Source organism: Scedosporium apiospermum (genome assembly GCF_000732125.1).
Source record: "Scedosporium apiospermum strain IHEM 14462 chromosome Unknown SEQ_SAPIO_0091, whole genome shotgun sequence".
Lineage (NCBI taxonomy): Eukaryota > Fungi > Ascomycota > Sordariomycetes > Microascales > Microascaceae > Scedosporium > Scedosporium apiospermum.
In genome coordinates, this window is record NW_015971792.1 from 566,144 (window position 1) to 587,215 (window position 21,072).

Consider the following 21,072-nt stretch of genomic DNA (forward strand, 5'->3'; position numbering starts at 1 on the left):
TATTCATAGAAAAGCTACGCGGGGGAGGCAGCCGCAAACTATTTCCATTTAATCCCATCCAGCCTCCCTGAGAGCTCCCTCACCACATCCGCCCTCTCTCCTTAATTAGAGCGCGTACTAGGCGAATGTGATTTCATCATACGTGTAGCGAGCTCGCGCAAGCCTAGCTTCTTCTTCTTTTCCTCTTTCAAACGACTTGAACGGATATCAATCCTTGATCCCATTTCCATTTCGAAGCGGGGGGACCTCCCAAGTACACCATCTGTTTGTGAGAGCCCGCAACACCGATTGCGACTACTACAACGAGCATGGCGGCCAACCCAGGCGAGGAGAACATCGCCACGCTGTAAGTTATTCACGACTGACAGTTGCTGCGATATGGGGATTCGAAGTTGGAATTGGCGCAACTCTTCGGGGCAGAACTAGCAGCGGCTAACAAGAGGCCCGGCGCCCGCGCAGCTACGGCGACATTCACTACTTTTACGGCCCGCCGACGCAGAAACCGCCCCATCACCGATTCGACAAGGGATCTTACGTTTACTTATTCGAGAATCCGAGCGAAAGAAGGGCGCGCGTCGAAATTGCCAACAATGCTGGAACCGATGACCAGGATGCTTTCGAAGGACGTAAGCAAGCCCCTCCCCTAGCACTCTAAGAGTCGCTCCCAAGGCGAGGGTGTATCGCGCAATATTTATGCTTTGTATTTGCTTGCGCGGCTCGTTATATAAACCGCGGAAGAGGGGAAGTCCGTCATCTAATTGCTGTTGCTCTTCTCTTTAGATCTGGATAAGGCCCACCTACGATACTCGTACAAACAACACACTCTAGTCTCGCTCACGGTCGGCGAAACGAACGACGCAAATGAATGGCATCTCCCAACGTACGATCCTAAAAACGAGAACAAATACCACTACAAGCTTCACTCGCTAGACATTTACTTTTGGACGCAGTCAGACGCCCTTCAGTTCGTCAACGGCATCAGGCGTGTTCTCCCAGCCGCGCAGGTAGAGATCCTCGACGAGCCGGCGCCATCCGAGGCGAGCTCCGTCGTACAGCAGCTAGAAAAGGTGGCCCTCGATGGATCCGCACGGGGCAATGCGGGAAAGCAGGTCGAGCAGGCGCCGGCAAACTTTGCGCCGATGGCGTATAACCCCGCTGCGCCAGCGGCCCCCGAAACCCTTACGCACCGCGAGAAGACGCCTCCTCCAGATGACGGGGCCGTGAACCCCTTAGCTATGGCCATGGCGTACGATAATCACCAGCAGCCGTTCTCTCCAGGGTTGCCCCCGCCGCCGCCCGGCGGTCCCGGGCTGCCTGGTCCTCCCGGACTCCCGGGAGCGAGAGGAGGCCCACACCCTGGTCTGCAGCGATCAGCCACGATGCCCTTGCACGGCGGGTTGGGATCTCCGGGACTCTCCAGCCCTTACGGCAACGCATTCCCCGGTTCGCCTGGGTTTGCGCCGCCACCTCCGCCCCCGCCTGCAGGGCATCGCCCGTACAACCCGGCCAGCGGTGCGTCCCAGGCGACAGCAGGACGACAGGATTATTCGGTTCACCAGCAAGTGTACAAGCCAGGTGAGGGGGAACAAGCGTCTAAGTACACGAGCAAATCACGGCTTGAGGAGCAGACGGGGCGGTTGGAGCGGGGTGTTGGCGGTATGCTGAAGAAGATTGAGAAGAGGTTTGGATAAGAGTTGCAGGTGGTATGTATATAGTTCTCCCCGCGTTTTTGGCCCTTAATCTGTGGTGAGAGGCGTAGCTTATATTTCCTTTCGAGGTGAATCTAGGTTCAGTAGTTTATTCAGGTAATGGGGTATCGACTTGGGCTAAGAATGGGATCATGATTAGTTTCTATTCTGGACAATTCGTGATACAGATGCGTTCTCTGTGCTGTAAAGTCGCCAACCCGGCTCTATAGAATTTGAGCTAACTTCCAATTGGGACGGAACAAACAAGCTTCACCTCTATGAGTACAGAAGCTCTCTGGCGAAATGCAATGCCCCTTATGAAACGTCAAGGACGGGATAGAATTTGTTGTTGGTCGAGTCAGGGTGTCGGATTTTGAGATTTTGAGAGGTCTTTCATCGATCGGGGATTGATGGATTGATGGGATGTAATGGAGGATATGATGATTGATCTTAGTCATTCGGAGACCCACCACGCATATCGTCATTGAATGGTTTGAATTCGATAAAATTGTACGTACCGTACGAAGTAGTGTATTCTTGTCTCAGTGAGCTTAAGCTTGCTTATAAACCCGACCTCTGCTAACCAAGCTCCTTCAATTGATTGTTGTGGTGTTGTCCTCGGTCAGCCAATTCATTGTTCTATCTCTAGTGTAACGATCCAGGAGATCTTTCCTAGGCTTATTGAAAAGGACTAGTTGTGAGAATACCCAAAGGTCTGGCTAGATCTGACCCTACGGCATCTTTTTAACCTTCAATTGAGTTATTTTCGGGAGCATCGGAAGTCCAGACAACCTCAACATTCAATCGTCCGATGCCCAGCAACGACGAATCGACACCTCTCCTCCCTCAAATAGACCCTGCCGCCTCCGGCAACGAGGCCGCCTCAGAAGACGACATGAGCGCCCTCACTTTTTGGAGAGTCGGAGCCGCCTTGGGCGCTGCTGGAGTTGGACTCGGTGCATTCGGAGCCCACGGGCTCAAGTCGCGCATCTCTGACCCTCAGAGGCTCGCCAATTGGTCGACTGCTGCGCATTATCAGGTACTTCTCTCATTCCCGTTCTTATTTCTTTACCCTTACTTTAAACCGAGTTAATTCTAACCCTGGCAGCTCATCCACGCCGGTGTCCTTCTGGCGGCAAGCGGCAACCCCATCGCCAGTTCTCTGTTCACGGCGGGCATCACCATGTTCAGCGGCAGTCTCTACGCGCTAGTTCTCGATCCAGAGAGGTTTAGGTTTTTGGGCCCCGTTACGCCTCTGGGAGGCCTCTGTTTGATTGGTGGCTGGGTAGCACTTGCGGTCACCAAGAATCCCCGGTTCCTTCGAGCTCTCAGGCAGTAGTCCAGTTAATCGCGGCTATGTTACATGTAGGATCTTGTGTTGTGTTAGAATATTAGGGCATCATCCCAACTCTTCTGTATCTTAACTTTCATGCTGGCTCTGCTCTTAAATATACGTCTGGCAGTTGTTCTGCACCAGTCCTTCTTTGGCGGCATGTGTTGTGTAGTAGCCCTCACTCGAAATCCACGCGGCCACTCCGGCAACAAGTCAGCAGTGTATCGATCCTCGCCTTGGCATCCTTTAACCTTTCTGCCTTGAATGAAAACTGCATCTGATGCTTGACCTGAGACCACGCTCGCGAGGATTGTCTTCTTGTCTTAATCGACAATATGCCAGCGAATGTTTGTCTCGCGGGAATATTAATAGTTGCAACCGGAATGGTTCAACTCAATCGCCACTGATTGAACGTTCAGCGCTGTTCTAGCGTCTCTTGGAGTGGGTAGAAGAGCTCCACATTAGCTACTCCAATTGTAGCTATTTCATTGCATCATCTCCTGTCCTCTGTGATGTTTGGGAATTATCGGTTATTGGAAGTGATGTTGGACAAGATTAATGACCATTCTCTTCAAGTCGACGTTGAGCCCTGATTGATCATCTCCTGCATTCAGCCCCATCCTTGGCCCCTTGCTTGTGAGACATTGTTGATTGGGTTCCAGTTCAGCCACGCGACGACTGGGCTGAGCTCGGTGGGGGATCTCTCGGCTCACCCTCCACATACAGCCTAGTTTTGTTCCATTCGCTCAACTGGCTCCAGTCCGTGTCTGCCGTGTCTGGATGTAGAAGCTGACATCAATCAAATGGCATTGATCCCTCAAGCCTTCCCCGTGTCCATCTCTCCTCTTCCTTCCCTCCTGCACCCTGGATCCCAGCATTTTTTTTCCACGTTTTTACGAAGGCCCGAGAATAAGAAAGAAAGGGAAAAAAAAACTACGTATCCGTCTCAAGTCGAATTAGAATCTCTCCCTCAGACTTTTCGATTCCACCCTTCTGTTCTGTTGTGCAAAGCCTGTGGAGGAATTAAATTGAATCCGCCTCACTTCGATTCAGTGTACACGTAGTGCATCGCCTCTGCCAAGTCTCTCGATTGGGCCACCCACAACTACTGCAGGACTTCGATCAATCTCGATTCTAACGAAAGGAGAAAAGAGAAAAGCGAATCGCTCAGTCACCCGGGGAAGAAGGAAGGAAAGCGACCCACGAAGTAGGCTGACGACGAACGACGACGGAGCCTCCCATCTCGCAAGCCCAAAATACTAGACCATCCTCGGCATACCTTTCCTCCCTCGTTTCATTGCTATGTCCCTCTTAGTCGCTTTCACCGCCTACCAGTCGTGACACCTTTTTCGCGCAGCATCAGCTTCGTGCTGGCTCGGCCTGCTGGCGGCCCTCGCCGCACCTTCCAGCTGCGATCCTCTCCGTATATCCCTCCGCGGCTACGATGTACCAGTACCGTCCCCTACCGGATACCAGCCGGCGCTCTCTCGATGGGCGAGCGCCATCAACTACAAATCCTAAAAATTCGACCAACGCGACGAGAATTACACTAATTGTGTGCTCACCCTCCCTCCCTCCCCCTCTCATTCTTGCCACGGGCCTAAGACATTCCCATGCCTGCCCTTGCCGACGTCCCCAGACTGCTAACGTGGTAAAATCTCTGCATCTAGGTCTTAATGTGCGTTGTGGGACTCGTAATCATTGCTACGGCCGCTCTCTTAGCTCTCCGTACCCTCCGCAAGCGTCATAGCCATCCGAAATACATACCTACGCCCTTCCTGAAACGCCTCTGGTCCAACTGGCGATTATCACCTTCAGGAACATCATATCATCCCGCCGGTTCTGAGGACCCTTCCACTCAGACCGCCTCCGGAGGCCAGGGGAATGCCAATGGTACTGCCGGCCGACGAGGGGGCACCGCTGCTCATTCCGCTGCGCGCCAGGGCTCTGGGAGACGAAACGATAGCACAACCGGACCCGACAGAAATACATCGATCCGTTCGGTCATGACGTTACCCCCGTATCGACCCGATCCTACCAGCACGGAGCGGGTGATCGCCCGCGAAGGCGAGAGGGACGGCGTAGACGTCGTCGTGGAGCTGCCGACAGAGGAGGACCTGGAGGCCCTGCGCGACGAGGAGATGGAGGCCATGTATCAAATCCGGCAGGCGAGGCGCCAGGAGATCGCCGAGAGGGAAGAGCGGCGAAGACTGCGTCGCGAGGCGAGGGAGAGGAACGACGTTGTAGCCTTGCAGACCATTCGCGCACAGGCCCGCGCCGCCAACAATAACTCGGTTGTCAATGTGCTCCGCGAGGATCACAACCGGATAAGAGATCAACGCCAACGTACCGTGTCGAGCGTGCAGTATGCGGACATCGGTGTCGCCCGCCACGATGGCACGAGGATCCGGGCCAACAGTACGGAAAGCGAGAGGGTCGGCCTCCTCTCGGACGCCGCTAGCATTTCGATATCGAATCGATCGGGTGCCCGTTCGCCCGACGATAGGGGGAGGAGAACGTCCGTCCTGACGGTAGACAGCGACCTCCCATCACCTAGCCTTCAGCAGCGGAGGTCTAGGGCGAGCTCGGCCGGTTCTGCAATGGCGGAAGCTGACGTCGGCGATTCCGGGATGCCTCCATATTCGCCGCCCGGTTACGAGGATGTGCCGCTGGATGGTGATAATTCTGGCACTACAACACCCATCGCCGAGCCTCCTCCGGGCTATCCCGGCGGACCTCACCCCGCCGAGGCCCGCGCCGCCCAAGAAGGTGCGGAGGAAGCGGCAGGAGAGGGTGGCAATGAGGACGAAACAAGGGAGAGGCGGACCTCTCGCCGCGGTGTGGATGGTGTGCCGCAACTCCCCAGTCTCCGCTTAAACAGAATACCGCAGATTGTCATCGAGCCGTTGGGTGACCAGCCAGCAGCAACCCAAGCGACGAGATCATGATGTTGTTGATGTTATTCTGTTTCCCTCGCCCCACCCCGCCCCCTTCTTTTATTTTCTTTCTTTCACTTGATCCCATCAATATGGTGGGATGAGGAAGGTTTATTGTATCTGGACGTATATGACGTATGAACTCGGAAACGAATCTCATGTATTTTCTGTTTTTGTTGGATCGAATACGTTGCGCCCCCTACCGCATGGCAGCAGCATCTTTTTTGCCCCCGGAATACCCCCCATATTTTGCATTTGGCAGAGGCAGGAATAATTTGATGGCTTTTGGGTCTGGGGTCATTTGCATGGGCGGAACGGGAGTTTTCTAGGCTAGGAAGGAAGCTAATGTTATTATATATAGAGAGATTTGATGTGAACATGTCGAGAAAGCATCGGAGATTAGGAACGGAGAGTCAAACCCTCCGGGCTTATGTTGGAATGTGATGTGGATTCTCCGGTCCTCAGGCCTCAGGCGATCCCCTTCTCGCAATCTGCTGTTAGCTGCACATCTCAGATCTTGGGCCATTTTCGTACAAAGTCTATCGATGGATGATGGTTAGTTGACAACCAATCTGAACGGGGCGGGGGCCAGAAACTCGCTTCTCGTATAGCGCGGACGACGATGTAGTAAACCGTCGACTCTCGTTTCCTGGAGGGTTACCTATTAACCTCGCTTCCCTTCATCATACTCTACTGAACACGGATATCAACAAGACGGAGCACGCTCAGTCCAGGCACATAAAGCTGTTCATCAGAGTTGATACTCTCAATGCACAAGCACTCATCCAGCTTGGTTCTCTGCTCGAGTTGCTACATGCGTATACCTTCGGGGCGTTTCCTCTCTCTTGCCCCTTGCTCATGTCGTGTAATCTACTCTAGTATAACCCATCAGAACATGCTTAATTCTCGTAGTACGAAAGGGCAACGTAGCTGGGGCTTTGCAGTTGCAGCCGCGTGACGTTGAGATAGATAAGCCACGAGTAGAGGAACGGAATTGAGCAGGGATAAGAAGACCAAAGGAGAGAAAGCCATTAACAACTGACTTCCGCCTCCAGGGGCAAGGTTGGGTGCCATCGACTGATCAATGATAGGTGGTTAGGATCCATGCAAAGTTCGCATCAAGAACCAAGAGCGAGATTCGATATTCTAGAAGTGGCACAAAAATACCACTTGTCTCATTAGTTCAATACACCCCATCGCTCACAGGTAACAACCGAGGCTGGCAGGCCCTCCGTCCTCTCCTCCCCCCTCCTCCACATTTTGGCCGCGACGCTTCCTATTGCAACCCTTGACATTCCCCGCGTCTCGGATCCTTCCCGCCGCAACACGGGCTTTTCCCTGCACCACGGCCCATGCCCATCCTTACTTCGTACCCTTCTGATTTGCCAGGCACCCGTTTAGTCCAATTGTGACCATGCTGCTGGATGTTGGGTGTTCGGCCCGTGGTTCGGAGCTACATGAACATCACCAAGGGAGAAAGAAAAGCAAGAAGCGTCACCCATCGTTTGCACCCCTCAAGCCTCAAGCCCATCATCTCACCGACTTTTACTCACGTCCTTCTCCCTCGCCCGTCCATTGTTCTTTTGTATTATCCACCGGCCGCACTCCAGCGCCGCGCAAATCCACCCACATGCACGTCAGGAACGAGTCGAGGAGCTTACAAAGCACAGGACGAAGATACGAAGTAATCACCAGCTCGATCCATCCGATCGACAAGAACCCCATGCCTGGTACCTGTCACAGATGAGCACGGCATCATCACGAACACGCGCCAAGCAAAATGAGTGAATGGCGAATCATCGCCAGATGATCTAAACCTACGGATTGTCCAATACCACATGCAACACTCACCATCACTTTGAATTAATAATGCAATTGCTTCCAACACTAAAGGCCGAACCCCGCTTAGAAGGCTCTATCCGCCTCGCTAACCATGTCCCAGAACGGTAAGTCTGTTGATCTGATCAAATGCTGCTCAGAGAGCCCGTTATACACTAGCTCGTAGTTGCGCTCCGTAGGCGCCATCAGCCCAGCCTGCCTCTCTATTTTTAATTAAAAATTTTTTTTCCTTACTTCGTAATTCTCCTTTGAAAATCTCGAATCCGCCGTCCCCCGGCCTGAAGGCATGCCCTGGCTATCGTCGGCGCCGGAAGGATGACCAGGGTTCCGTTTTGGGCGTTAGTGGTGTTCCGCCATCGACAAAGTGCCCTCGATGCTGGGGCCCCGGCTTTCGGCACCCACACCAGGTGGGGGTGGAAAATATCAATTGATGGGTGACCGGGTCCTCTTCTCGGCACCTACTTGTGGTGTAGCGTATGGTTGTATGCACTTCGTGCCTCGCGCTCGCTCGCGCTTCGGCGCCAGAGGAATACCGTCATCCAGAGTTCATAGCTTACAAGAAGGGGGGAACCCAACTTCCGAGGCTTCGTCCATCCATGCTCCCTTTATTATCCTCCGGGAGCCTTTCTCTCCTCCATTCTCCCACCTCGCTCATCCTTCTACTTTGTGGTTCTACGGGCAGCGGTCGTGATAGATAATACCAACCTCAACAATCTTCTTTAAAATCGAGAAAATCTTTTACCCATTCTTTGCCAAGCCTGTAATCGGGTTAAGTACCAAGATCGCCACTCTCATCGCCCAGCAGCAGGTCACCACAACTTGCGAAGTAGAGGCTCGCATTCTTACCTGGTATTGTTTTGGCTCCCGAGCTCACACCTTCGGCTTTCTCCCTCCTTCCAGGCCGCCATCATCAACGTAGCTTTGGACGTTGCGGACTGTCGTTGCTTCTCCGTCTCCGTTGATAATTTCCTCCGTAATTGCGGCTCTTTATATATTCGAGGCCTCTGAGATTCGCAAATATCCAAAGTGCTCATGCGGTCGGGAGAAGAGAAGGAGATAGCCCTAAGCCATGCTACCCCCGAGAGCACATGGACAACAGAGCCGCACTCGTCCGGCGCCGATGAGAAGGGCAATATCTCATTAACCTCGGATCCTCCGAAACTCGATCGAGCACCGAGCGTCCGGCAGGCCTCCACCGAATCGCTCGGCCCAGAGGGCGATCCGAGCCTAGTCGAAAATGCCGAATTGATAGACGACGACGACCCAGTCCCCGACGGCGGCCTTACAGCATGGCTCCAGGTGCTAGGTTCCTGGGTTATCGCGGTGGATACCTGGGGCATTGTCAACAGCTACGGTGTATTCCAGACATACTACCAACGCGAGCTTCTAACATCTCGCTCGGCATCGGATCTTTCATGGGTGGGTTCGCTGCAGGCAGCGTTGCTCATGTTAGTCGGCGCCATAGCCGGCCCCGCATATGATGCGGGATACTTCCGAGAGATGCTATGCGCGGGCTTGTTTCTCATCATCCTAGGCCAATTCATGACATCGCTCTGCACAACGTACTGGCAGGTGCTTCTCGCCCAGGGAATATGCGTAGGTCTAGGATGCGGACTTGTCTTCCTGCCCTCGGCCGCCATTCTGAGCCAGTATTTCCTCAAGAGGCGGTCTTTCGTCCTGGGTATTGCCTCGACCGGATCGCCGATAGCGAGCGCCGTCTTTCCCATTCTCCTCGGCAAGCTTATACCCAAAATCGGGTTTGGATGGGCGACGCGGGTCTTGGCATTCGTGATGCTAGCGCTGTCCATCATCCCCGTGTTCTTTATGCGCATGCGTCGCAAACCGCCTCCGGGCCATGTGAGGTCGTTGATTGACAAGACGGCCCTGAGAGACGTGCCGTTCCTGCTGCTAATGGTTGGCATACTTCCGTCCTTCCTGACCATTTATGTGGGCTTCTTTTACATCCAATCGTACGCTATCAACTTCGACATCACGACGCCCGACTTTTCGCCGTACCTCGTCACCTTCTTGGGCGTCGGGAGCATCCTCGGTCGTCTAATACCGAACTACTTGGCCGACAAGATCGGCACCCTCAACGTCCTCCTCTCCTCGGGCATCATGTCGGCCGTGCTGTGCTTCGCGTGGCTGGGCATCCGCTCGCTCGGCGGTCTCATCACGTTCGCGGTGCTCTACGGCGCCTCGTCAGGCGGGCTTGTCAGTGTGACGCCCAGCGCGACGGTGGCCCTCACGCCGGACCTCTCCGTGGTGGGGACTCGCATGGGCATGTTGTTCTTCGCGACGGGAATAGCGGTGGTGATAGGGCCTCCGATCGCCGGAGCTATCGTCGGTGCCGGCGGCGTCAAGGGTTGGATGGGTGCCATTGGGTACAGCGCGGCTGGGTTGTTCCTCGGAGCGGTGGTGTTCCTGGCAGCTCGGATCGTGCTGTTTAACAGAACCCGAAACTGGAGAGCATAATACGGAAAGTACAGAGATGGAAGGTGTATTGGGTACATTGACCAATGACGTGTCGAATGGAGGCATTTTAGACTTGACGGAGGAATGTGGTTCGGAAGATCCCGAAGGAACAATCTGGATCTTCTTGCCGCGTGCGATCAACCTTGGGGTCGAAGTCAGGAAGAGTACAGGTGATTTATATGATAATTGATTTGCATGGAACTAAATGAATCGAACAGACACTCCGGCGCCTAGATGCTGAAGCTGAGTGAACCAATTACAGGCAAACCCAATTAGGACAGGATAGAGCGTTCATGATATAGTAACAGATAAATGCGGACTGCGTACATAGGTATTTTGGATGGTATAAAATGCTGATCGTTCAACTGCTTGTCCGTTTCCAACGATAACTTCAGCTGAGAATCGAAAGAAGTGAGAACGGAGAATAGGGCTCAGTCAGCTGGCCTGAGACCAGCCCGCGCCATTTGCTCCCCGAGTGGTTCCATTGTGGGGGCCGTCTGGCGTCTGGTGGCTTAAGCCAGGCATGGTCTCGATGCAGGAATCCCAGGTTCAAATTGTTTAAGACGTCGACAATCGGGCGGCCCATGACTCGTTGGACGAGAAGAAGTGCGATTGCGTCAAGTATGCATCAATACATATACTACAGGTCTCGTCTCTCAAGGTGTTGGCGGTACCATAGATAGATAAAATGGCTTCGTCGCAGTGTCGGCTCAGCCATCTGCATCGACCGAATCCTCCCAACCCTCTCCCAGCTGCTTAGCAAGCTTTTCATAATACAATTGTACTTGGGAAATACAGTTCAATGTTAATTGATGTCTTAAAGTCGCATCACATGCATCGCTCGTTTCAGAGGACGAGTTTGGATGGTCCGGAACAATACGGAGTATGAACAAACCTCGCCTGCCAGTGAGTAAGGATGGAATAATCACCCTCACCGACTCGACGGATCTACGCAGTCCTCTTGTTACCCACATTGACTGATTAATTCATCACTGCGTTGTGATCAATCTCTGATCAACGATGCAGATTACCTCGTAGCTTCGTCTCAAGGATCAACCACTTAGCGCCACCACAACCACTGCTCAGACAACATTAGGATTGCATCTGCCCCACTGCAGTGCTCGTTGAAGTCTTCAAAGTCTCCATTGGCCATCTCGATTGATCAATCCGTTGTTGCTGACCATTGCTCAATGGACGTCAATCAACCCAGCATCAGCAGCTGCAGTACGGAGTACTTCGTATCAAGCAGTGTGGTTGAGGGTTGAGGGGATGAGGGTTTGACCCCACCTTTAGTGCCGATGTGGAAGCTTGAAGCATCGAGGGGATTGTTAAGGTGTTTGTCAGGCGCGACTAATCCGTCGTTGCATGAGCCAATCTAGGCAAACTTGCAAGGGACAGACCAGACAACGAATTGCGATTGAATTTTGATGGACAAGTACCAAGGTACTTTTTCCAGTTTGTATCAATGATCTCCTCTCACGATTTGATGTCACCACTCGTGTCATTGAACATCAGGTTTTGCTACTGGAAGCAAGCCGCAGCTTGGCCTCGATATCGGGAACCACACGTAACCAGCCCAAGACAGGACCGTCTTCAAAGCATCGGACCGTTCCGAAAGGGACTTGGGCTAAAACGTTCCATTATCCCCTAGAAGGCTAAAAGTTACACGGCCGACGAAACATGGAGGTGTTGGAAGGAGTCCACATCGTCGGTGAGGACGCAAATCCGCTCTTCTAACGACTCGTGGGCACTTGGTTCTTTCCAACTTAGCATTCGCATGGCTATCATCTGTGTGTCAATTGCGTACTCGACCCTCGGAACAAACTTGAAGTACCTCCCGTCGATTCAACATGATTGCAGCCACTGCCCTCTACTGGTACCACATGCGCAGCCAAACGCCGTTGCCCACCCGCCTGCTCTATCACTCCCGACTACGGATCCTTTTCCTTGATGCCATCGGGCATTTGGGGCCGGAAAGGGGGAGGGGGAGGGGGGAGGGGAAGGGGAGAAGGCATTCGAGAGGGTGTGTTCCACCAAACTCTAAGCGCTCTGCTCCAAGGCGGCAGACTTGCAGATAAAGTTCATATCAATAGGATCAACCTCAAACTGGTACCTAAAGGCGAGGGCCAATGAATTGATAACCGAGAGCAACTAATTACTAAGGGAATTCCTTCGTACACTGCTAGGCCAGCAACCAAGACCAGGATGCTGTCGAGGAGACACTTAGAGGCCAGGGCAATAGACCGACAACGTACAATTGTGGTGTCTGTGATTATAATCCAATCAATTGATGAATGCGGAACCCAATGGCAATTTTGAACGAGAGTTGATGATTGTCTAGTAACTAGTAACGGCAGAGGCAGCAGGTGTGCCTGGAGAGGTTTTCTACTTCGTAATCTTGGCAAAACTTTACACTAGAGCCGAGAGGGAAGCTAGGAGCAGTTACCAGAGCAGCCACCAGAGAAGTTCAAAGTTCGGATTGTTGTCAGGTCCCATCACGTCGAAGCCATTACTGTTTCGCAGCGTCTTGCGACGTTACTGAGTGGCCTGCAAACGGGGTACCTACTGGTTATAAATAACAGTCTAAGATCTTACAAAGACAGCCCTAAGCGAACAATTTGAGCGATCCCACGGATACACGGACGCCTTCTCCCCACATCCGGCACTAAAGCTCTCCCTTCTGACGTTGCATCCACCATCTTGCATCCCACTAATACCAAAGTACAGCCAGGACAGTTGCGCTACGAGGTAAAGCTGCCTCCCTGCATGTTGGAGGCATGTCACTACGAAGAGCTGTGTGCGTAGTGTTGTACTTCGGAGTGTACGAAAAGTCGTCGTATGATGGATACCTATCTGTCCACGGGTGAGGTAAAGTTGCACTGGACCGTTAGGATTGATTCTCTCACGTCCAAGGGGATCCACGCACATCCACGCACCGATGGGAAGTGTTCAGTAACGGAGGGCCAAGCGCGGATATTAGCTCCGGCATCCATGCGAGCTGCGAGTTGGAAAACTATATAGGTCGAGCCGTCCACCACGTCTTTCCCCGTATCATTCTCATCAATCCTCCAGTCTCCATTCGTCTATTCCCAGCCATACTCAGATACCCTCAGATACCCTCTCTCTTCTAAATACCCAACGTCCTCTTCAGTCAAAATGGCTCCCAAGATCGCTATTGTTTATGTGAGCATATCGCCCAGCTGTTCCCGCCTTCCATCGATCGGCACCAGCGCATACCGAGTCCGCACCGAGAGAGATCATGATGCTAATGCGAACCTTAGTACTCGATGTATGGCCACATCAAGCAGCTCGCCGAGGCCCAGAAGAAGGGTATCGAGAAGGCTGGTGGTTCCGCCGATATCTTCCAGTAAGGTCCCCCCCCAATCATCCGTCCAACCTTGAGCCTGAGACACCCGAAATCCCGGTCGAGGACACAGGTCTGTTGGGTTCAATTGGTGAGGCAGGCTGAATGCGGCATTGGTCGAAGACCAATTGAGGAGATTGGTCCCAGGTCTGTCCAGATCGGTGAATTAAATCCGATCAGGATTGTTCATCCCTGGTTGGAGGGAGGGGCAATCAATTCATTGAGCGTTGAGCAAGCAAAGCTGGGCCGCCGAATTTGGAAACCCCGCCTCCCCCTCTCGTACACCCCACCTTGTCCGCCCCGCCAAGCCAACGACGTCATTCTATTATTCCACCAAATATTTCCATGTTATCACCACCACAGACAAAAGTTCACACAACCCGAGTTCACACAACCCGCTAACATGATCATAGAATCCCTGAGACCCTCAGCGATGAGGTCCTCGGCAAGATGCACGCGCCTCCCAAGGCCCAGTATCCCACCCTTGATGACCCCGCTGTCCTAGCCGGATATGACGCCTTCCTCCTGGGTATTCCCACCCGTTATGGTAATTTCCCTGCTCAGTGGAAGGTAAGAGAGCTCTCAAGGCTAGCATTTGCTATTCTAGGTGGGGAATGCGCTAACTCGCGGTTTCGTAAATAGGCCTTCTGGGATAAGACTGGCGGCCTGTGGGCCAAGGGTGGCTTCCACGGCAAGCTCGCCGGCCTCTTCATCTCCACTGGCACTCTTGGCGGTGGCCAGGAGTCCACCGCCATTGCCGCCATGTCCACCCTCACTCACCATGGCATCATCTACGTCCCTCTTGGTTACGCCCACACCTTTCCCCAGTTCAGCAACGTCAACGAGGTCCGCGGCGGCTCCGCTTGGGGCGCCGGTACCTTCGCTGCCGCCGACGGCTCCAGGCAGCCTTCCGCCACCGAGCTAGAAGTCGCCCAGATCCAGGGCGAGCAGTTCTACAAGACCGCCGCCAAGCACTTTGGTTGACTACATGGAAGCGAGGAGAGCCGGAGCAATGGTAAGAAGCAACCTGTAGAGGCCGTGAACAGGGGTGCGGCGCGTGGAAACGGTGCCGAGCGCAGGGGTGAAGGTAATGGGAAGGGTGGTGCTCAGGAGGATGTCAAGGACAAAGAGGGACCCTGTGGACTGCCTTCTAAGTGTATCGTAGTATGACACTTGAGGCTGGAGGAAAATAGAACATTAAAAAAAACAGAGAAAAAAAAAGAACAACTTACACAATTGCTTGTTCCAGTTTATCCAGCTTATCCTCTCGTGATCCCGGAAGTTCGATATAATCCGACATTCACGTCTCTGTGAAAGCTGACCAGTACCGTCGAACAATCTTTGATCCCGGGCCCAGCGCTTAGCTGATGCATCATATTGGCCGTCCGGCAAGACCGAAGATCGGAAGGTCTTAGCCCTTCGGTACTAGCTGCTATCTCCATACTGCTCAATCACTTCTCTCCCTGTATAGGAATGCGCCTGGTCCTGCTGAGATCATCTTCCTAACCTTGATGAGCCAGGGAAACGACGGCCCTCTAAACGAGATATACACAACGCTCATAGTTGATGTGACGATGGCTTCCATACGCGCAGCATACGAACATACAATCGGATACCCTCAACAGCGTGTATCTCCCTCGATCCACAAATACTCACTCCATTAGTGAGTTCCGGTTCGGGCAACCTAGCGGCCATCTCGGGAGCTGCAGCACCTCTATGCGAATTTGTCGCCTAGGGAGAATAGCCATGGCACTCATACCCCCATGGCCGCGGAGTTGATGGACCCCAAGATGGGGGTAAGAGTAGGAACCAGGGAAAACTAAAGAAGAGTAGGTGGAAAGAGGGATACTAAGGGACAAGACAGATCCCTATGATCAAAGATTGTGAATGGTAGCACGTAATGGCCTTTACACAGATAGACGGGATGTGATAGCACTACCGGTTCTTGGATTACATTGATGTAATCACGAGTGTCGAGGTAGGCCACACAGGACTCACTACTAATCGTGCAGTTGGGGATTTTCTCTCTGCCGGGAGATTTGTTGCTCCTTCAGCAAGGCGTTGTCGCCTCTTCTCTTCAGCCCTCCCACACTGGACGTTGAGTTGGTACTGTTCCCAACATCATATATCCTTGAGGTATTCCCGGCGTGGTTAATAGCATTGAATTGAGTTCCTTCTTCTCCTAGTGCCGTGCTCTCGACTCAATCGGATAGGAGCTGCATACTTCTTCGTAGGCGCGAGGTGAGTAGCGTGCATGGCCCAACACACACCAGTTTAGGCATGGGAGAGCAATTCATGATCGCCGACTGAGTCGATTTGGATTGGGGGTGGTGATTCTAGAAGCCGTACGACTACGCAATCCCTTGTTATTTTTGTGGGATTCGGACTGATGGTATTATTCGCTCACAATATTATCGATGGTTTTGCTCCCCTACAGTACGATGGAACCAGACTTTGGAGTCGATGCAGGAGTCGTCCTTTCTCGGAAGTACAATTGTACTTCGTTCTCTTTTCATTAACCACACCGACCCACTCCCAAGGGCCCGGGACGGCATCGCCGCGTGGCGGTCGTGATTGTTCGGGACAAGCATACCAGGGGTTGAAGAAGCCCGTTCACCTGCTGTTCATGGTTTGGTATGTACCTGTACAGTCACTACTCCTTGCAGGGGGCAGTGTGTTGGTGTAATTGAAACTTCGTAGGATCGCCCCGAGACGAGCCTAGCCAGTCAATGTTACCCACATGACCTCCGGAAGCATCCCCCGGCTGGCCTCTTCTCTGGGTCTTGAGGACAAATGGACAAAGGCTACCCCACGAGATGTGACAACCCAATTGGATAGGGTAGGACTGGAGGGGTATCCCTGGTCAAAGGGTACCTTGGTTCTCGACTTGGAAGCGTGCATGAAATACACCGAGGCGAGAGGCGAGATGGTGCTGATCTGAATTAGTGATGGCATTTGGGACTGAAAGCTGAGGAAAGCCGCCGGAACGATGAGATGACGCATTGTGATGTGGCTTGAATCTATTTCATCCTTTGCTGCTGTTTGTTTGTTTGTGCTTCGTACGAGATAGGGCCATATCAGCAGCGCAAGGATGCGAAGTGGCATTACGAAGGAACGCTGAGGTACACAAGCAGGAGAGGGAAATAATGCTGGTCTTTGTGGACGATGAAGTAAATAGCACAAAGAGATGATGGCTTCTTAGGGCTGCCCCAGCTCGTCACCAGCAACACTGAAGCCGATGATCTCCAATTCCGATGACTCTGTTCTAATGCATAACAGCACACTTTGAGGAATGCAGTGGGAGATGCTATTTCCATGGAGGAGTTTCTATGTACTTGGAGTTAGGGGTGGCGCGCTGTGCTGTTTGGGTCATTGACCTCCAGTCAAGTAATTCCTGGGGGGTATTAACTACTGCGAAGTATCAGATCTTAATGGCACTTTGGCTGTCGCTCCAAGGCCCAAGTGCCATGCTCGCAGTCAGCCAACCCAGCCAACCACCGGACTTCATACACTATGAAGTTTACTGGATACTTCGTACTTGTATAGAGGAAGCCCCTGGCGAGCGGAAGCATCCGCCGCCAGGTCATCCGAGCAGTGGTCACCTTGAGGCTATTTCGTACTCCGTAGTGACGCAAGGCAAACTGGCCTGGCTCTTTCGACTCCAACCTCGTACCAGTGACCTACTGTACCTACTTCGTACTTTGTAGGGTCTCCTCAATTGTCTGTTAACAGTTACCAAAGCCCCAACTGGGAATTCTCACCGCTAAGATGGCTACTACGAAGTAAAATACCGCCGACGTGAGCGTAATTTGACCTTTTCACAACGAAGGAGAGAGCATGACAAAGTGTCGGTTGGAGTGAGCCACTCCCTTGTTTATCCCTCAGGAGGTGGATATCTACGAAGTAGCACGCCTCTGTTGGATGACCCAAGCTCATGCAGAGCGCCCAGAAGGGAAATTACAGATGGCCTGGTGGTGACAGTTATTTTACGAAGGACCAAGTCGGCGTGCCGTCAGGTGCATGTATCATCAGTCCCCTAAAAGATACAATCTGAAGTAAATTACGCTACATGTACGACGAGCGTACGAAGTAGCATACTTCGTACGCTCGGAGCTAATAATCCATGTCTGCCACGCGAGGCGACCTCCCGAGAGAGTTGAGCCTCAAGTGTTATGAAGTACATACACATACACTCCGCAAATCTTGTTCAAGTCTTCGGAAGGGGTCGTGTCAACGAGACGCCCGTTTCCAGATTCCAATATTCTCCCTCGTAATCGTGATTGTCTGCAATCATGTCCCTGATGCCGTCGCCGCCCGGAACAAGGCGGCGATCGTGGAAGCAACATGGCGGTAATTTTCGTCCTCGGGTGAGACCTGGGAGATGACAGTTTGTGCCGAAGCTCTCAAGGAGGGACGTACGAGGCAAGGGCTCCGACATTTCTTGGAAACTCGGCAGACTTCCTTCGTAATAGGGGGTTGATGTTCTAGAATCCGTATGTGGGCGGGTCCCCGCAAGGGGGAGAGAATCCGATGCGACTCGACCAGCCATCATTGCTTTGCATCTGGGGACCTCCAATACGAACCATACAATTGTAACCATCTGGAGTGGAGTGCGAAATAATAATATTAAATGTAAAACCACATTTACTTCCGCTAGGCAGTTGCGATTAAAATCAAATTATCTATCTCAACCTGATCTGGAAATGTCTGCACTTTTTGCTGCATGTCGGACTCGTGAGCTCTCCACTGGCAGTGAGACATTAATTACTCGAAGGTGCAGCTGCAGCACTGGCAAGGACCTACGAAGTACACAAAATGACATTAATCGATTAATCAATAGAAATATACAGAGTATTGCTTCGCCTTGCCCACAAAACAGACAAAGAGCTCGCCGGCCTACTGCTTGGTGAGTTTCGTCGATATACTTCGTAGTTGCTGCTGCTGCAGAGATCCTGGCTGCGGGATGATCTCATCTAGGCTCGACTTCTCCCTTTTTGGCCTTTGAGTATATCCCTTTGAGTATATTTCGTACTTCCGTGCGCTTGCGCTTGATGCTTCGTGGTTTGTACTTCGTAGTTGTGGTAATATCAATAGCATACTTCGTAGTTCTTCCACAGGAAGGCGTTCAGGCGGATATCACTAATTGTGTTTGGAAGTGCATGAACTTCGTCAGAACTGTTTCGCCGAACAGTGACACAATGTCGCATCACCGGATTCCTCCACAGATGCCTGTTCAGGGGTACGAAGGAGGATGCTTTCGGGATGCCTCTCAGGACAATCTTCAACCGTGGAACCGAGGGACATGGCATCGAGTGACGGCTGTGGACATGATGAATGGTCCACAGATCTGCGAGGCTGTCGATCAACCCGACCTTGGGATTAACAGAAGGAAACTCAACCATCAATCGACATCAAATCAATTCCATTCATTGGACCGAGTAGTGCCTGTTGAAATGATAGATTTTATGTCCATCCACTATAGAGTGGCACGTCGCTCATTTTTGGTGTGGTGGTCTAAATCTAACAGTGCCTACCTATAGACACTACCTCGTACATGTTCCCTTCCAGTATCAATTGGATGGCATGCACTAGTGTGCAAGGACGACGACAGGGAATTTCCTGCTGGGCCGCACCATTTCCTAATCCGGTCAAAGCAAGGAACCCGAGCTATGGTGGTGGGAATCTGGGATCCAATCCCCTCCAGCGGAGTACCACATCTCTGGGATTATGAGGATGGCATGAGCATGGGTTGTATGTAGGACGAGAAAGTGTGTTTGAAGTACTTCGTACAGAGCAAATGTACAGTACTTCGTACTCTCTCAACGAAGACATCAATGTTACAAAGGATGAAAGCAGTAATTAATTCTGGGCAGACCGTCGCCATACTTCGCAACTACTGCGGACGTTGGTCAAGGGGCACCCCCTGGCTAATCCGAGAACCCTCTCGTTCCTTGTGCGAGACTTGCCGCATACTCACCAACGATCTTTACAGAGCGTGAAGGTCTGAAGGACGAAACATTGTCAGCTATTCCCGTGGAGTACTGAGGTATTCGGCATCATTCTCTCTACTTCGTACAAAGGTGTTGTGTCATATGGTAGGTAGGGTGGGGGGGCCAGCGAGCCAGGGTGATTGCCAACTTGGACGAAGTCTCAAATCTATGAGCACAGATACAACAGCGACAACAAAACGTCTCCATTTACTTCGTACTTCGTACCTTCTTACACTACAACGATTGGAGTACGAAGTATACTCATGGCGTCGCCCGCCCCTGGCCTCTCGGGCCACCCTTGAATTCCCTGGGATGTGGTAACTGGGAGCAGATCTCGCCAGTCGAGCAAGGGGATGCAGATTAACTTCTTCTCTCGGAAGCCCTCGTGCAGTTACGCAGGCGAGCCTCTGGGTGACTTGCTCCCAGATGAGCCTTCTCAGTGGCTGCTTCCACCAAGGACCCTGTCGACGTCGGCATGCAGCATCTTCTTCGTACGAGGTATTATTATAATATTGATCCTCGCCTGGACAGTAGGAGATTGGAACTCAGGCCTAGGCTCCAGCTTCTTGCCCTCTTCTGTATCTATTGTTGTATCAATATTATATAACGGATTGCTCTGATGTGTGAATGCAACCTGAGATCCAGGATGAATGTGCTTCAATGTTGTCTTCATCCCCGTCTACCCATCTACCCCCATGATCCACCCACCCTCCCCCTCCAGGACCCCGTTTTCCGTTGCTGCATGCCCCTGTACGTCCTGCAGTACATTCTTGTACGAAGCACGAGTATATAGTAGATTCTACCTTCGTATATCAATCCCTTCTTATTGTTCTCGGTGCTCACGCACGTTTCCACTTCCAAGTCAGATCCCACTACATTAGAGAACAAGCGTGTGGGCCACGCATGTATCACCTACATTAGACCGATTCTCACCCGGACTGATTCTCATCCATCGTCTCAGACCCCCAAGACACAAACTACCCCAGTCCGAACCCGAGAGCTGACGAGATCCGCTCCCCTGAAAGGTGCTTCCCTAGTATTTATTGTCTCTTCCATCCTGTTCCTCTGACAGTTTTGCCCGTCACTACCCAAGCGTTGCTCTGGTCTCTATCCTTTCATACACCTCCAACTCGACAACCACCATCATTATTCATCCTTGCCCTCATCGAAGACACGCCTTATACCACGCCCTGAGTAGGGAGAACAAAAGGAAACAAAGACAGCTTAAAGGCTCAACGAGCAATAATACATCCCCTTACCGCATTGTCTGGAAGAAAACGCATGTTTGAGATCTCTTCACGAACTTTCCATACCAAACCAGCTTGTCTTTCGGCCGATTATCTATTCTTTCTCCTATTCAGTTCCGGCTCAACACATCTCCATCTTAATTACCAACCTTCTTTCTCCTTCGCCCAGAAAGACGCTCGCTTTCGAACCGAAAACTGGG

At 52.2% G+C, this 21,072-nt stretch overlaps 3 protein-coding genes and 2 pseudogenes across 3 annotated transcripts; all 5 read left to right on the forward strand.

Annotated features, from left to right (window-relative positions):
* Positions 1 to 308: 308 nt before the first annotated feature.
* Positions 309 to 1,691, forward strand: SAPIO_CDS4371 (Uncharacterized protein; the record flags this gene model as incomplete). The annotated part of the gene is made up of 3 exons (XM_016786936.1): positions 309 to 346; positions 460 to 626; positions 781 to 1,691. The coding sequence occupies 3 exons, from the start codon at positions 309 to 311 to the stop codon at positions 1,689 to 1,691; spliced, it is 1,116 nt and encodes a 371-aa protein (XP_016643538.1).
* Positions 1,692 to 2,499: 808 nt separating this feature from the next.
* On the forward strand, positions 2,500 to 3,027 carry SAPIO_CDS4372 (Uncharacterized protein; the record flags this gene model as incomplete). The annotated part of the gene is made up of 2 exons (XM_016786937.1): positions 2,500 to 2,727; positions 2,797 to 3,027. The coding sequence occupies 2 exons, from the start codon at positions 2,500 to 2,502 to the stop codon at positions 3,025 to 3,027; spliced, it is 459 nt and encodes a 152-aa protein (XP_016643539.1).
* A 1,670-nt stretch (positions 3,028 to 4,697) lies between these two features.
* SAPIO_CDS4373 lies at positions 4,698 to 5,969 on the forward strand (annotated as a pseudogene; the record flags this gene model as incomplete).
* Positions 5,970 to 8,828: 2,859 nt separating this feature from the next.
* Positions 8,829 to 10,271, forward strand: SAPIO_CDS4374 (annotated as a pseudogene; the record flags this gene model as incomplete).
* Positions 10,272 to 13,427: 3,156 nt separating this feature from the next.
* Positions 13,428 to 14,619, forward strand: SAPIO_CDS4375 (uncharacterized protein; the record flags this gene model as incomplete). Its single annotated transcript, XM_016786938.1, has 4 exons — positions 13,428 to 13,454; positions 13,553 to 13,638; positions 14,049 to 14,205; positions 14,278 to 14,619. 4 exons carry the CDS (start codon positions 13,428 to 13,430, stop codon positions 14,617 to 14,619), a joined length of 612 nt encoding a protein of 203 aa, XP_016643540.1.
* Between the last annotated feature and the right edge of the window lie 6,453 nt (positions 14,620 to 21,072).